The sequence below is a fragment of the Amblyomma americanum genome, chromosome 9, assembly GCF_052857255.1.
Source record: "Amblyomma americanum isolate KBUSLIRL-KWMA chromosome 9, ASM5285725v1, whole genome shotgun sequence".
NCBI classification, from domain to species: Eukaryota; Metazoa; Arthropoda; class Arachnida; order Ixodida; family Ixodidae; genus Amblyomma; species Amblyomma americanum.
This window is the reverse complement of record NC_135505.1, coordinates 16,165,017-16,181,254: the sequence shown is the minus strand read 5'-3', so window position 1 is coordinate 16,181,254 and position 16,238 is coordinate 16,165,017. Positions and strand designations below refer to the sequence as shown.

The following is a 16,238-nucleotide window of genomic DNA, read 5'->3' as shown; positions in this document are numbered from 1 at the left end:
AAATGACGAGGACGAAAGGAACAGGAACGAAACATAGCACCACGGGCGCAGACTTGAATACCTTTGATATTGTCACGTAGCGGTGACGGCAGTCGAAGCAGCGATGAAGGCGGACAAAAGGTCTTCTAAAAGAAAACCGTTTATTGGGCTGACTTGCACCCAAAATGGACTGAATCACTCGGCGGCGGCGAAGCGACAAGCGTGCTCGGCTGTCGTCGAACAGAACGCCCGCCGCTGTGGGCCGTGCTCAATTTAAACCTGATAGCGAACTTTCGAGATAAAGCGTGTAAAGTTACTAGAACATTCCGGAACAACGTAGAATCAGCGCTGCTAGGCTGTGATCAATCGAGATAAATCTAGTCGCGTCTTGCGCCGCAAACAAAGCGATGAAGTTGTGTGGCGGCAGATTTGAAGAGTGAACAAACACTGCAAATGTTTCCGGAATTACTCCCATCTCAAAGAAGCATCGATCCGATGCATTAAAACAAATAATGCGACTAGTAAGAGATAAAAGGGATCTTGCGAAAATAAAGTATGGAAATGCAGCGTCCTTTAGCGCGCATAATACGGCTTCAGACGAACTACATGGACAACTAACTGGTCGTACGCGGCGTCGCTGGGATGCAGTCATTGCGTCAGGGATGACTTCATAATCCAGTTCACCTAGCCGACGAAGAACCTTGTACGGGCCGAAATAGCAGCGAAAAAGCTTTTCACTCAATCCACGGCGGCGAATGGGCGTCCAGACCAAGACTTGGTGTCCTGGCTTGTATTCCGTGTTGCGTCTTCGTAGGTTGTAGCGCCTGGCCTCGGACCGCTGCTGATCTTAGATCCATAATCTGGCGAGCCTTCGAGCTGCTTCTGCGCGTTGAAGGTAGGCGGCAACGTCGACGTTGTCTTCTTCTGTAACGTTGGGCAGCATGGCGTCTAGCGTGGTCGTGGCCTTCCTGCCATGGATCAGCCCAAAAGTCGTCATCTGAGTGGTCTCCTGCACTGCGGTGTTGTAGGAGAAAACGACGTAAGACAGGATGACATCCCAAGTTTTGTGTTCGGCATCAACATACATGGCGAGCATATCGGCGATGGTTTCGTTCAGGCGCTCGGTCAGTCCGTTGGTCTGCGGATGGTATGCAGTTGTCCTCCGGTGGCTGGTTTGGCTGTAACGGAGGATGGCTTGCGGTACTTCCGCCGTGAATGCTGTTCCTGTGTCCGTGATGAGCACATCGGGGGCGCCGTGTCGAAGAATGCACTCCATGAAAAATTTGGTGTCTTCTGCTGCTGTTCCGTTCGGTAGGCCTTTCGCCTCTGCGTAGCAGGTCAGGTAGTTGGTCGCTATGATGATCCACTTATTTCCAGACGTTGACGTTGGAAAAGGGCCAAACAAGTCCATGCCGATCTGTTGGAAGTGCTTTGAGGTTGGTTCAATGGGGTTCAGAAATCCTGCTGGTCGTGTGGGAGTGGTCATTCGTCGCTGACAATCTCGGCAAGTTTTCACATAATGTGCGACATCGGCAGACAGTCGGGGACAGTAATACTTGTCTTGAATGCGTCGGAGGGTTCGAGTAAACACGAGATATCCAGCTGTCGGCTCGTCGTGTGAAGTGCGTAGAACTTCTTCACGAGGACAAGCAGGTACAACAAGGAGGTAGGCTGTTTTGCTCGCTGCAAAGTTCTTTACAAAGACCTCAGTCTGCACACAGCAGGAAGACGGCTCCCTTGAATGATGCGTGGGGGGGGGGGTGAAGAAACCTGGCCTTCCAGGTACTCGATGAGGCGTTTTAGGTCGGGGTCCAAGCGTTGCTGCTGAGCAAAAGAGCTGGGCTGATGGGTCCCAAGAAGGCGTCCTCATCGTCGTCCGGAGGCGGTGCATCTACAGGGGCTCGTGAGAGGCAATCGGCGTCAGAGTGCGTGCGTCCGGACTTGTAAACGACGGTGACGTCAAACTCCTGGAGACGCAGACTCCATCGAGCGAGTCGGCCAGAGGGGTCCTTCAAATTGGCATGCCAACACGCGGGTGGTGATCGCTGACCACATTGAACGGTCGTCCGTACAGGTAGGGGCGCAATTTCGACGTAGCCCAGATGATGGCAAGGCACTCCTTCTCAGTTGTCGAATAGTTAGCCTCGGCCTTGGAAAGGGAACGGCTAGCGCCCTAGCAGCACAGGTCATCGGCCCAATATTGCAACAAGATGGTCCCATCCTGGTCCTTTGTAGGGCCAGCTTTGCCAATACAGTTCCAATGTTGTTGGGCCAATTACTTGTGCTGCTTGGGCGTATGCGATGACTTTCTCCAGCCCGTCGCTTCTTTGAATGAGGACGGCGCTTAGGCCCACGCTGCTTGCGTCTGTATGAACATCAGTATCGGCGGTTTCATCAAAATCGCGAGGATCGCTGGGGACTGTAAAAGACGCTGATGTTCCTTGAAGGCTTCTGCTTGCGGCGCTTCCTATTTAAACGGCACGTCTGCTTTCGTAAGTTTGGTCAGGGGCTCGGCGATGCGCGAAAAGTTTTTCACAAATCGTCGGTAATATGCGCACAGTCCGAGAAATCTGCGCACTGCTTTCTTATCGGCCGGCGGTGGAAACTGTTCAATAGCAGCTGTTTCCTGCGGGTCCGGGCGTACTCCCTCCTTGCTAACGATGTGGCCTAGAAACAGCAGCTCTTCGTAGGCAAAGTGGAACTTCTCTGCTTTCAAGGTTAGGCCCGACGACTTGATGCCGTCTAGTACTGTTCGAGGTCTTTTGAGGTGCTCTTCAAAGTTCGAGGCGAAGACAAGGACGTCGTCTAAATATACCAGACACATTTTCCACTTCAGGCCTGCCAGCACTGTATCCATTACTCGCTGGTGCGAAAGAGACCAAATGGCATCACCTTGAACTCAAACAGCCCATCCGGAGTGATGAATGCTGTCTTCTCACGATCTCTTTCGTCGACCTCAATTTGCCAGTAGCCGCTCTTGAGGTCCATCAAGGAGAAATATTTGGCGTTGCAGAGGCGGTCCAGTGTGTCGTCGATGCGGGGGAGGTGGTCGACGTTTTTCTTTGTTATTTATTTATTTTTTTATTTATGTGCATACTGCAGACCATGGTTAGGTCCAAGCAGGAAGGGCAGGTGCACAAAAAGCAAAAGTATAGCAACAAAAATACAACAATACAGCAAAGATAATGTAGTAAAACAACAATACAGCAATGCAAGACAAAGCAGAAAAAATACATAATACGCAATATCAAAGATGGCTGAGGAACGCGTCTGTTTTTCAGGGTTGATTTGGTTCGGTTAATGAGTTCCAGTCAGATATGGTGCGTGGGAAAAAGGAAAACTTGAACGAGTTAGTCCGGGCAAAATATGGTTTTAAAAGAGATTTGTGATAGTGTCGTGTATTCCGTGTTGGCATTGGGGAAAGATAAGCAGAAGGGCCAAGTCTGAGTTTATTATTAAGAAGTAATGAAAGAAAATCTAAACGAAAATTTCGTCTTCTTACCTGTAGTTCTTCAATACCATTAGCATGCATCAAGTCTGAGGGGGAGTCAGTGGGTAGATATTTTGAATATATGAATCTAATTGCTTTCCTTTGAACGTTCTCGAGCTTTCTTATGTTAGACTTAGTATACGGGTCCCAAATTATGCAAGCATATTCAAGCTTGGGTCTAATTAGAGTATTGTAACCTAAGAGCTTAACGTTAGCGGGGGCGTTTCGAAGTTTATGCCTTATATAACAGAGCTTAATGAATGCGAGTGAACAGATGTTATCTATGTGAGAGTTCCAGGAAAGGTTATTAGTAAGTGTTACACCCAAGTACTTTACGGACGCTACTGGTTGCAATGGCGATGATTCTAATTTATATGCATATTCTAGAGCGTTTATCTTGTTAGTTATGCGAAGAGAAATACTTTTATCTGCGTTCAGTGTCATGTACCAGCGCTTGCACCACTGTACAATATTAGTAAGCGTATTTTGTAGGTCACTCTGATCGTTTTCATTGCTAACATCGCGAAATAAAACACAGTCATCAGCATATAATCGAATATGTACGCCAGTACAAACTTCACCGATGATGTCGTTAATGTATATTAGAAAGAGTAGTGGCCCCAGTACGCTTCCCTGTGGCACACCTGATGTGACTGGGAGACAGCCAGACTGGTGACGACCGATTGAAACATGTTGACTCCGGTTAGTTAAATAATCATTTATCCATGAAATAAATATAGGCGGAAGTCCAATAGTTTTTAGTTTTAGAATAAGGCTGTGGTGTGGAACTTTGTCAAGCGCTTTACTGAAATCTAGAAAGATCGCGTCAATCTGGCTGTTATTGTCAAGTGATGCCGCAAATGAATGGATAACTGAAAGTAGTTGAGTTACTGTGGAAAACCCTTTGCGAAAACCATGCTGGTAATCTGTCAGAATGTTGTTGCGATCTAAGAATTCATTAATGCTAGTTGCGACAATATGTTCCATTAATTTGTAGTAAGATGACGTTAAGGATATAGGTGGATAATTGGTCACCTGAAGGCGGTCGCATTTTTTAAATACAGGTACGACTCGGGCTATCTTCCAGTCCTCAGGTACACACCCGGTTAACAATGACGCGCGAAATATAATAACCAAAAACCTGGCCAGAGATTCAGCATACCTCCGAAGAAAACCGTTAGGAATATCGTCGGGCCCTGGGGATGATTTAGTTTTCGGGTTTAGTAACATTGAAACGACACCATCATACGAGATGAAGTTAACTTCAGATGGATGTGCTGAAGTTGTGCTTGGTGCATCGTACGGTTTTGGTTTAGAAAATACACTGTGAAAGTAATTGTTAAAATGGTGAGCAATGGCAGGCTGATTGGTAACCGTTGTACCGTTCATAGTCATTTCTGATATAGGGGCTTTTTTATCGCTAATGTGGCGCCAGAATTTACCCGGGTCGTTTTTTATGAAGTTCGGCAGAGTTGTTTTGAAATAATAATCTTTTGAACGGCGTACAGCAAGGGCGAGATTTTCTCTTAAATGGTTGATTGTGCTCTGCTGTGCACGATGCTTTTTTAGCCTTTTGATTCGGCGTCTGAGATGAATGATACTGCGTGTCATCCAAGGCGTCTGCTTGCGAATGGTTTTGTATTTTACAGGTATGAAATTTATAAGGCAATAGTGACACATTTTCTTAAACTGATTCCAGAGTGCGCAGGCGTCGGTTCTATCAAATTCGACAATGCATGTTTCAAGGTGCTCAATAACTGAGGCGTCATCGGCACGTGTGAAGTCCATGATACGATGTGCTTTACATGTTTTTGTCTTGGCAAGCGGTTTTATGGGAATGAAAACACTAACAAGATGATGATCTGAAAGTCCTGGTGCGACAGACACGTTGCAATCATGAAAAACATGTTGATCAAGCGGCGGTAATCAACGCAGAATCGAAGTGCGCCGTCTTTCTTTCTCACTAGAACAACCGGTGCCGCTAATGGACTGTTTGAAGGCTGGATGACGTCGTCGCGAAGCATTTCTTCGACTTGGTCCCAGATGGCTTGTCGTTCTCGCGGTTACACTGTAGGTGCTTTGACGGAGAGGTTGGACGTGTTGATCCGTTATAATGCAATGCTTGGCAATTGGCGTTTGTCGGACCTTCGGCGATGTCGAAAAACACTCACTGTAGCTTCGAAGCAGATTGCGGATCTGGTCTTGTTTGTTCCGGGGCAGGGCTGGGCTGATGTCGAAAGTGGGCGACTTCTCTTGGTCAGGCGAATCTTCTGCGGAGGGGTCGGAGAGGGCGAAGGAATCTCGTACGTCGGATATTTCGTCGAAGAAAGCAATCGTCGTTCCTCTGTTAATGTGCCGGTATTCGCTGAAGTTAGCAGTACTTCGACCTGGCCATTGCGGAAATGTGCGATGCCTCTTGCGATGCTGATTCCTCGGTCTAGAAGCAACTGCAGGTTCCCCTCGATGATGGCTTCAGTGTTAATGGCTTTCGTGGCGCCTACGGTCACGATAACGCGTCAACGGGGTGGGACGCTCACTTCTTCCTCCAGGACACTCAGGGCAACGTGATTTTTCCGAGTTTCATCGAAGCGATGGCTTCGTCCGTCGAAAGCGTCATCAGCTTGGATCGCAGGTCGATGATTGCCTGATTCTCATTAAGGAAATCCATACCCAAGATCACTTCGCTGGAGCATTGTGGTAGCACAACAAAGGTCGCAGGATAGGTATGTCCTTTGACAGTCACTCGCGCTGTGCATCGTCCTGATGGCGTAATGAGGTGGCCGCCTGCGGTGCGAATTTGTGGGCCGTCCCAAGCCGTTGGGACTTTTCTCTGATGCGCAGCGAATGTTCCATTCATCACCGAATAATCGGCTACTGTGTCGACTAGAGCGGTAACTTTCCTGCCGTCGATAGTCACTTCTAGTATGGAGGTCCTTGCTCTTGCAGTGCATGTCGCTCTCGGTGTCGGGTATGCGACTGGCGTATGCGAGTCGCGGGTGGGGCGTGTGGTCGAAGCTTTTCTGGGTGGCGTCGTCATTCTGAAGGCAGTTTGCGTCGTGGTCGGGGTTGTCATTTTGTGCGGCGTCGGTGCAGTGAGTGTCGTTTCTTCATGCGGCGTCGCGGTTGCAGCGTCTTTATGGGGCGTGGTCGGTGGAGGATCTTCGGCGTTTCGCTCGTGAGCAACCTCACCTCCCAAGGTTGCTGTCTTAGTATCCCCTACGGGGGCTGGGAGACCTTCCTCGTACCGTGGTTGCGTAGTTGCGGCGTGGCTACGCAAAGCGCGAGGTTGACGGCGATGGTGAGCGCGAACAGCGGTTCGGCGTGTGCTCCTCTTGACGCAGGTACTCGTCGATTTGCTGCGGATGTTTGGCGAAGCGTGGTCGTGGGGCGTTAACGGCAAATCCTCGAAGACCGATACGTCGGTACGGGCAGTGACGAAGAATATAGCCGGCCTCACCGCAATGGAAGCACAACGGCTGGTTGTCGGAAGTCCTCCAGACGTCGCATTTCCTGGGGCTTGAGCGTCGGTCATAGGCTGGGCGGGCAGGGGCTGGGAGGCGGCGTTGTGGAACAAGTGGCTCATCTCGGGGAGGACGTAGGGGTTATCGTTGGGGCTGAGCAGTCCTTACTGCAGCGGCGTAGGTCATGGCCTGGTGTTCTCTGGCCGTCGGGGTGCCAAGTGCCTGTTGCACTTCTTCCCGTACCACATCCATCAGAGTCGCTGCTTGTGGCTGTGGGGAGTATGGCAGTAATCGCTTTAGCTCCTGTCAGACGATTTCGCGGATAACTTCCCGCAAGCTGTCGCTGGTGGTGGCCGTCGTGTACGAACGGATTTCACAGGCAGAGGAAGGGCGATTGTACTGACGAGCTCGGACGTCGAAGGTCTTTTCAATCGTGCAGGCTTCTGCCATGAATTCCTCGACTGGTTTTTGGCGGCTGGCGGACTAGGCTGCCAAAGAGCTCTTTTACGCCACGCATTAAAAACTGAACTTTCTTTTCCTCGGTCATATTGCGGTCGGCGTGGCGAAATAGGCGCTTCATCTCCTCGACGTAACCGCGGATAGGCTGATTCGGAAGCTGGATCCTGGACTCGAGGAGTCGTTCGGCTCTTTCTTTCCTCACGACACTTGTGAATACCTTCAATAGTTCTCTCTTGAATAACTCTCATGTCGTAAGGGACGACTCGTAGTTTTCCTACCACGTGCGTGCGGCGCCATCCAATGAGAAAAACAAGTGTCCAATTTTCGCCGCATCGTCCCACTTGTTAAATGACGCCACGCGCTCAAATTGGTCCAACCATTCTTCAGGGTCTTCGCCTAGGGATCCATTGAAAGTTGGCGGCACCCGCGGCTGCCGCAGTATGATCGGTGTCGACATCTTCGGCGAGGTTGCGGTGCTCGTAGCAGCGTCTTTTCGCTCTCTGCTGCGGTCCGGCACGGTCCCGAACTCAGGCTCCTCTCCCTGGAGACGTCGGCTGGCTCGCTGAGCTGCTGGCTCGTCCTCGGGGGCGAAGCTCTGAGGGCTGGCTTCACAACTTGAAGGGGGCGTCTAGAACATGGAAGGCTTCCCAGCACCTCCACCAGATGTCACGTAGTGGTGACGGCAGTCGAAGCAGCGATAAGACGGACAAAATTTCTTCTAAAAGAAAACTGTTTATTGGGCTGACTTGCACCCAAAATGGTCTGAATCACTCGGCGGCGGCCAAACGACAAGCGTGCTCGGCGGTCGTCGAACAGAATGCCCGCCGCTGTCGGCCGTGCTCAATTTAAAGCTGATAGCGAACTTTCGAGATAAAGCGTGCAAAGTTACTAGAACATTCCGGAACAACGTAGAATCAGCGCTGCCAGGCTGCGATCAATCGAGATAAATCTAGTCGCGTCTTGAGCCGCAAACAAAGCGATAAAGTTGTGTGGCGGCAGATTTGAAGAATGAACAAACGCTGCAAATGTTTGCGGCAATATTCTTCTCACGTGGCCCCAGGATTCGCCCGTAGTATTCTGTTTGTTCATTTGCCTTTCGTCCTCGTCATTTTACGCAGTTTTTCCTCTCTTCGGTCACGAACCAACTAGCCTGCAAGAACCTTCTCCTAAATCATATTTCTTTAATTTGGGCTCATTTTTGTGTACGAAATCTAAGAAGGAGGCTGCAGTTTCATGCATGAACCTTATCGCGGTGACCAACTGCCAGTCCCGTGTTCTGGTGTACTGCCTGAAGCGCATGATAGTTCCTCGACAAGTTCAAGCACTTTTCGGACATCTGGAACCATCATGGGGCTGCGTGAGAATATCAAAGGTATTGAAGTCTGCGTCCGTGGTAGTATGTTTCATACCTTTGCCCTTCGTCCTCGTCATGTTGCGCAGTTTTTCCTTTCGTAGCCTACTATTTTTATTTGGGTTCGTCGCCGACCAGCCGAACTTTCTTACCGCTTTTTCTGATGTCTCTAGTGCTGACCCACAATTTCTTTCGCTTTTCTCTATTGGGTACCGAAAATTCATCAAGTGAGACTACTTTAAATTTCAAAGTCTGTCATCGGAGTCGATGAGGTTTATGATCACTGGCCTTGATTAGTCTTGTTTTTCCCGGCTTATGCTGTGTATGCAAGCATCAGTCAGGGACCTCCTCAAAAAAAGCGGTTTACCCTCTATTCCTAACAGAAATCGCCTAGGTCGCTTAAAGTTTTTCTATCAATTAATTAATAATAATTTCAAAGTTGACACTTCCAATATCCTTACATATTCCTCGGGGTACCAAACTAGAAATCGCCATTCTCTTTCCATAACACCATTAAATTCGCGAGTTAATTGTTTAATATTTGTTTAATATTTAAAAATATTCCTTTTCTCCAAGGACCATCACTGATTGGAATAACCTTATGGATGATGTTGTCGGGCAGACATCATTACATTAATTTCAAGAGCATTTGCATTGACTGTTGTTAATTGACCTTGTCGCTGTATTTTCTTGTTGAATTTCTATGTGCAATTCTGTTTTGTTTGTAATTCTGTATATTAACACAATGTTCCCACCTGCTATGATCTTGCGCACAAGATCGCAGTATTCGTAAATAAATAAAAATTTCAGGGGAGGATACTCATACACTAGCGTGGTAAATGAGTACGTCCCTGACTACACATATAATAAGATCTTCATATGTTTCTTCGTCGTTCTCGAGTGTGCCAAAAACAAGGGCGTTGTTCCTCTTTGAAAGGTCTTCTAGATCAGTCAGTTTGCTCTCTAGACTTCGGACAGTGTTTTTGAGGCCAGAAATTTTTGTCTTCATTTCCTTGTTGACTAATGCTGCCGAATCGTCTGCTATCCTCAGTTTTTATAGCTGTTTTAGAATATGTCTTCCCCGGTCGAGCATTTCAGCTAGCAGTCGTTCAGTCGTAGGCCCAGGTTGGGGCTCTGTATTGCTGAGAAACAAGAGTAAGAATAAAAGAGCAACATTAAAAGCCAGAAGCAGCTTACAAAAACTGTGAGCTTTTCGCCGGTTCCTTGGGATATGTAGCTGTGTCACGGTTCCGGACAAATCGAGGCACCTTCCCGAACCGATGCAAAAACGAGTGTAGTTTGGCGCTCAGTGTTAACCGATTTATGTTTAACGTTGCGAATGAGACAGAGCTGTGATGACAACAACAAATATATTCTAAGGAGTGCACATGAGAGATCAAGCGCAAGCCATTAAAAATTAAGGAAAAATGAAGCCAACATAACTAGGAGTGTTTACAGTCTATAGCGTTAATACTTAATTTCAACATAATTACGAGTGCTTACATTTGATAGCTATTATACTTACTTTCATGGTATAATATTAATGTCTTGGTAACTTCCCGGATCAATGAATATTTAAGTTATAGACGTCAGCGCGTATTAGTTAATAATAAAAGTTCTGATGAGATTGAGGTGACATCGCGAGTGCCGCAGGGGTTTGTTTTGGGCCCATTGCGATTTTTAATTTATATGAATGATATAGCTAATGACTTTGCTTCTCATGTGCGCCTGAATGCAGGCGATTGTGTGATTTATCGAGTTATTGGCAATCAACTCGATTGTGGTGTTATGCAACACGAGTTGAACTGGGTCGTTGAGTGGTGCAGCGCTTGGGGCATGCATATCAATTTGCAAAAAAAAAACAGTGCATATGTCGTTTACAACAAAGCGATCCACCCACGATTACAAGTATTTCATAAACACTGCTGAGGTAATTCCCATGAGCGAATGAAGATATCTTGATGTGGTTTTTACCCCGACTCTTTATGGCACCGCCATATTGAAAAATACCGCCAAAGCATGCCGAACATTAGCCTTCCTGCGCCGCAACACTAAGCGCCTTCCTTAAAAAAAATTAAACGGCTGTTGTACTCAGCACATATTAGGTCCACACTTGAATATGCCTGTGCCGTGTGGGATCCCTGGCTAAAAAATGACAATCAGAGCAGAAAGTGTGCAAAGTTTAAATGCTCGATATGTTTTCGAAGATCCTACAAGGCACTTCAGCGTAAGACGTGCTAAGGAGAGCCTTGTCTGGATTTCGTTAGGAAGTGCAGGAAGATGGTGAGACTAAAATTTTTTTTGATAACATTTTTTATTCTCGAACAGGTATACGGTATGATAAGCACTTATGATGATGATTATGTATTTTTACTAATAGACCATGTGAACGAAGTAAAAGAAATAGGCTGCAAAACTGTAAGATATCGAATTTTTTTGCCCAGAACAATTTCAGACTGGAACCAGTTACCCTACGATGTCGCCACTACCACTGGAACTGATCGCTTTTCTTTTCGTTGCTTGTGTAGAGTACGTATGTGCGCAAAGTGAATATGCGAAAAAGATTTTTTTTCTCTTGAATTCAAGGAATGTGTTTCTGTAAATTTTGCGCCCGTTGACGTGTTTGTGCTTTTGTCAGAAATACTGCTTGCTATTTGTGTGGTTCATTCTTGCGATGTTCGTTTTTAGGCATCTAATCACAATGTTGTGTCAAGATAATTCACCTGCATTTTTTATTCTTTTGTACCCTCTCCCCCCCCCCCCCCCACACACACACACTTTAATGCCCTTTGTGGCACTGTGGGTAAAATGATAAATAAATAAGATACAGGAGTAAGCCTTACACACTATCGGACCGCATGCAAATGATAGATGAAATGAAGAGATGAAATGGAAGTGAGGTTAGAAATGGACATACAGATAATGGGAGCGCAGCGACCACGAAGAGCGATTCTCGAAGGCGCTGCTCCTTCCGGAACGGCGCTGTTTGTTTTCCTTTTGCCCGCGTCCATGTCATTCGCGCTGTTTTAAGACGTATGGACCACCAGCGAGCCCGCACCTGTGCCCTTTCAAGCAAGCGGGTCGTCGGAGGAGATGCGGTGTCGTCGGCGGCTTGCCCGTGGCCGCCACCCCAGGTGCGCGCGCAGCGAGAGTCAGTCGACATGAAAGAGCGGAAATTTCTAACACGCGGAGATTCTGTGGCCCAAGCGGTGTGTGGCTGGATGCACTCTTGGACGCCAAGCAGACCCCGAAGTCCGCGCCCAGGGAACAGCGTCGACGCCAGCGGGAAGAGGCCGTCGCCGTGACTGTTTCCGCTTTAGCGGCAGCCGAAGCTAATGACGGCGACGTAATAAAGAGTGATTACTATAAATGCTATCGCTGAATTTCGCGGATTAAGTATCTAGCTACGATTGTCAATTTTTCTGTGTTATGACAGTTCTCAGCCCGGGACTCACATTAGTAGCGACCGGTGTTTGCATCCACAGGCTGGACGAAGTGGGCCTGCTGGACTTGCCCGCCCTGGTGGACTACGTGCTGTCGCAGACGCGCTGGCCGCACCTCTTCCTGGTGGGGTTTTCTCAAGGCAACGCAGCGGCTTGGGCGATGCTAGCTGACAGGCCGCTGTACAACGCCAAGGCGAGTGTCACATTCAGTATTCCTCTGCCATCGGCTGCCTCGAGACGCGCTCGGCCATGCATGCCTGGTCAGCTGCACAAGGAGGAACCTGTGACACCATCTAATCAAAAGCGCGAAATGGGATCCAGAACAAAGAGACAAATTTGAGAGCGCTATCCGCGTTCAGCCGGCTTCATGTCGTCGTCCCGTCCGCACGCATAGTTCCAAAAAAAAAAAGAGAAAACCAATTATACATACATACGCACAAGGCTGGCGGATCGTGAACCCTACTCCTGGGTCGTAATCTGTAACTAGTCATGCCATTCTCATTTCTATTCGGCTCTGATGCCAATGTGAGGAAAGCACGCAGGAAAGCGCACTGCCAATCATAGCCACAACCGGTCTGGCCGCGGCACCGCCGCTGGCAGGGTACCTGTCGCTGCATCCAGTCATGTCGAGTCACGCGGACCGCGATCTGCCAGTTCGTCGCACAGACGAAGCCCAGTTTCTTTGCCGCGACTGGATTAGAGGCGATGAAGTTCGCCATGTCGAACGCGTGTCGAACGCGTCGTCGTGCGGTCATTCGTAGGCGCCGGCGCTGTTCCGCGAGTGAGACATGACATGGGCTCGGAACGCGTGTATGCTAGCAAGCGGCACCAAAGGTGTGTTTCTGTGGCGGCAGAGTGACGTCTTTTGTGACGCCCAACGTCGATGGGTGTGGCGACTAATGGCAAAGGGCGAAATGGAATGGAATGAAAATGAATCGGTGCCGAATATGGCCCCTGGTCTCCGGCGGAGGCTAACTTGGGAAGAAAAAATTATGCCAAGCATGTCATTCTCATGCAACCACCTCACAGGAACTGCCTTGGAATGCAATTATTATGTAGGTGAGGGGCGTTAATGAAACAACGCGAATAAATGCTGCTGAGTGGTTAGCGCGCTCGGCTACTGAGCCGGTACATACTACTCTGGTTCGAAGCCCCAGGTGGTCGAAATGATTCCGGTGCCCCTACGAGGACCTCTTTCTCTCTTTCTTATTTTGCTGTAATCTTCCTGCACTCCCTCACGGCGCGGTTGAGGTGTCCACCTAAACGCGAGACAGTTGCTGCGCCTTTCATTACCTCAAAACCAACTTTTTCTAGAGGGCATAAAAAAATGATCGTCGATTTGCGTACTTAGGCCCAGTGCGAATTAAGTGCGCTAGCAGCTCGATTTCCACTTAGGTTCCAATGTTCAGATCCAGTGTTCACGGATGCAGTTGTTCGGGTAGCGATAATGGGTTAATGTCATTAGCGGAGCGAGCAGGATCCGCCGCCGCGGCGAGATAACGCCGAAAAACCCAGCTGAAAGCGTTGTTAGTCCAGGAGTGATTTCTGCCGCCGGAAAAAATTCCGCCGATTCTCAAAGGCCAATAGGACGGCGAGTAAGAATTTGCATTCCCGCAGCGATAAACATGGCTACGCCCTTCGATGCAGACGCACACTCGCTGCCTCGTGAAGACAGAGGAGAGCTGAAAGATGCGAGAGGAAGGATTGAAAGAACACGCCTGTCGCAACCACCGCGTCCGCCCAAGCGATGACGCCAGCTGTAACAGATACCCCAGTGGCCCCCGCCCCTCTGGACTCGTGCCGTTTTCAGCGCGTTCACAGGCAACCGGTCTTTCGCTTCGTCTCATCTCGCCCATAAGAAAAGGTATGCATGATAAATTTACTTTATTACTTTTTTTTTATTTCGAGCAACGAATCTGCCCCTTTTAGGCTTAAGAGGGGCGTCGATTTGTTTACAACTATGATTCCTCTCCTGACCCCGAGATGGCACCAGTAGGCTAAACTTATCGTTACGTTTCTGTTTAACAGCGATTAGTTTGGGCAGAAAAAAAATAAAATAAAGTGCCCGGCCCACACCGCCAGAATGCACAACGGGCTGCGTTTTTAACAGTGAGAAGAGAGTTATAGCATATCATCACTGTGTTTACGTCACCGTTTACAGTAGAGAGTTATAGCATATCGTTACCGTGTTTACGTTACCGCCGGATTTTCCGGTTAGCGCGGCGCACGCCAGAAGACGTTTTAGCGTACCGTCTCTCCCGTAACAAGTTACCGTAGGGCTAAAACGAGTGATGATGATGGCAGATGCCCAGCTTTTAATGATAAAAAAACCGACGCATTGCAATCATTTCTATGAAGTGAAATGCTACACTTTAATCACCTTTTTCTCTGCATATAAAGACGTACCGACTGCACTTCAGCTAACAGCCGACTCAGCGGCTTTTCAAATGTGCACGCGTGAAGCTAGACACATTTGCCTGCCCTGGCCAGTTGACAATTTCCCTACGTAGACCTCAGTAAGCTTGCATACACAGTGCACGTTGCGTTGCGAGCGCTGTAAAAAAAACAGCACAACTACACCTGTTACGACAACTACGACGCCGGACTTTACGGTTATGGTACGAAGACAGCACAGATTAACCTCTTGCCATACCTGTCTGCGCCGTAAGCAGACTACTTATACACGACGAACGGCGACATGGACGGTGGGAAATGTGAATGAGGCAGCATTTCAGTGGCGGCGGATTTCGTTCGCCATCGCCGCCGAATGCCCAAGTATCAACGAGCCATAAGGGTCCCCCAACTTTTCCTGTTTTGACTCCCTCCTTCATGCCTTCCCTCAAGGCGCAGCTAAAGTGTCCACAGGGTGCTGAGACGGTGACTGTGCCTTTCCCTTGCTCAAAACCAAAGAGAACTATTTAGAAATGAAACAGCGCCGCCGTAAGAGAAAGATGGAAGGCGGGAGTGGAAGAAGAAAGAGAGGAAGAGGTGCCGTTAGTGGAGGGCTCCGGAATAATTTCGATCACCTGGGGATGTTAAACGTGCACTGACATCACACAGCACACGGCCGCCTTTGCGTTTCGCCTGCATCAAAACGCGGCCGCTGAGGTCGGGTTTTAACCCGGGTACTCCGGGTCAGTAGACGAACGCCCTAATCGCTTCGCCTCCGCGGTCGGTCTTTCCTCAACAACCAAAGCGCGATGGTTCCTGAGGCCTTCCTGGAGCTTGAGCGAACGACATTTCAGAAATGTCGCCTGGCTTCGGGACGGCTGAAAGAGTTTCCAGAAGGCCATTGCCTGAGCGTTCCTCTTGTTGTACGCACTTATCATGCCAACGATAAAATAACATACACACTTAGAAGAACTCTACTTCCATGAAAACTCTGCCTTGTGAGCGCGCTCCGTGTATGTCCGGCAGCAGCGGCTGCGCCTGCATAGCTACCCTTTTTTCAGTCGAAAATTCCACCTTATGCAACAGATGTGGACAGCACTAAAGAGGACAACATTCCGGACGAACGACAGAGGAGCACTTATGTGTTTCTCTGTCCTTCATCGTAAAAATTGTCTTCTTTAGCGCTATCCAGTTCAACATGTCGAAACAAGACGCTCCAATTGTTGGTATTCAAGCAAGGTCCCAGGGAATGTGGAAAGATGCATATCTGTTAAGTGAAGTAGGCTACGTTTTCTTGAGGAACAGTACTGAACCCATACACATGACATAAAAACACTAGGCTGTGGCAGATGGCTGCTGCGCCGCTACCTCCAGAGACCGCGAGCGCCCGCTGTGTTTCTGAACATCGCACTAGTCTGAAGCAGTTATATTGTTCTGCGCAAATCTCTATATCCCGATTGGTGTGAGTATGGTCTGTTGTTGGTTACTTTTCCGAATGCCAACCTTTTTCGCGCCTAGTCAGTTTCTTTCTTGCGTCCTTGTACCATCTCGTGCACTTTGTTTCGAGAAGTCATGAACCAACTTGCCCATCAGTCATGCCTTCCGGTCATTTAACGCGCCATTTAGTAACCACGTACAAGTACCTCGGACTTCACCTGCATTTG

The 16,238-nt window shown here is 48.5% G+C and overlaps 1 protein-coding gene across 1 annotated transcript in view; it reads left to right on the top strand.

Moving 5' to 3' along the window:
- LOC144105182 (lipase member K-like) overlaps positions 1-16,238 on the top strand; it is a 107,718-nt gene that overhangs the window by 36,043 nt on the left and 55,437 nt on the right. Inside the window, exon 5 of the mRNA XM_077638337.1 lies at positions 12,226-12,376. Within this exon, the coding sequence (XP_077494463.1) occupies positions 12,226-12,376 (151 nt within the window). The remainder of the gene's footprint in view (positions 1-12,225; positions 12,377-16,238) is intronic.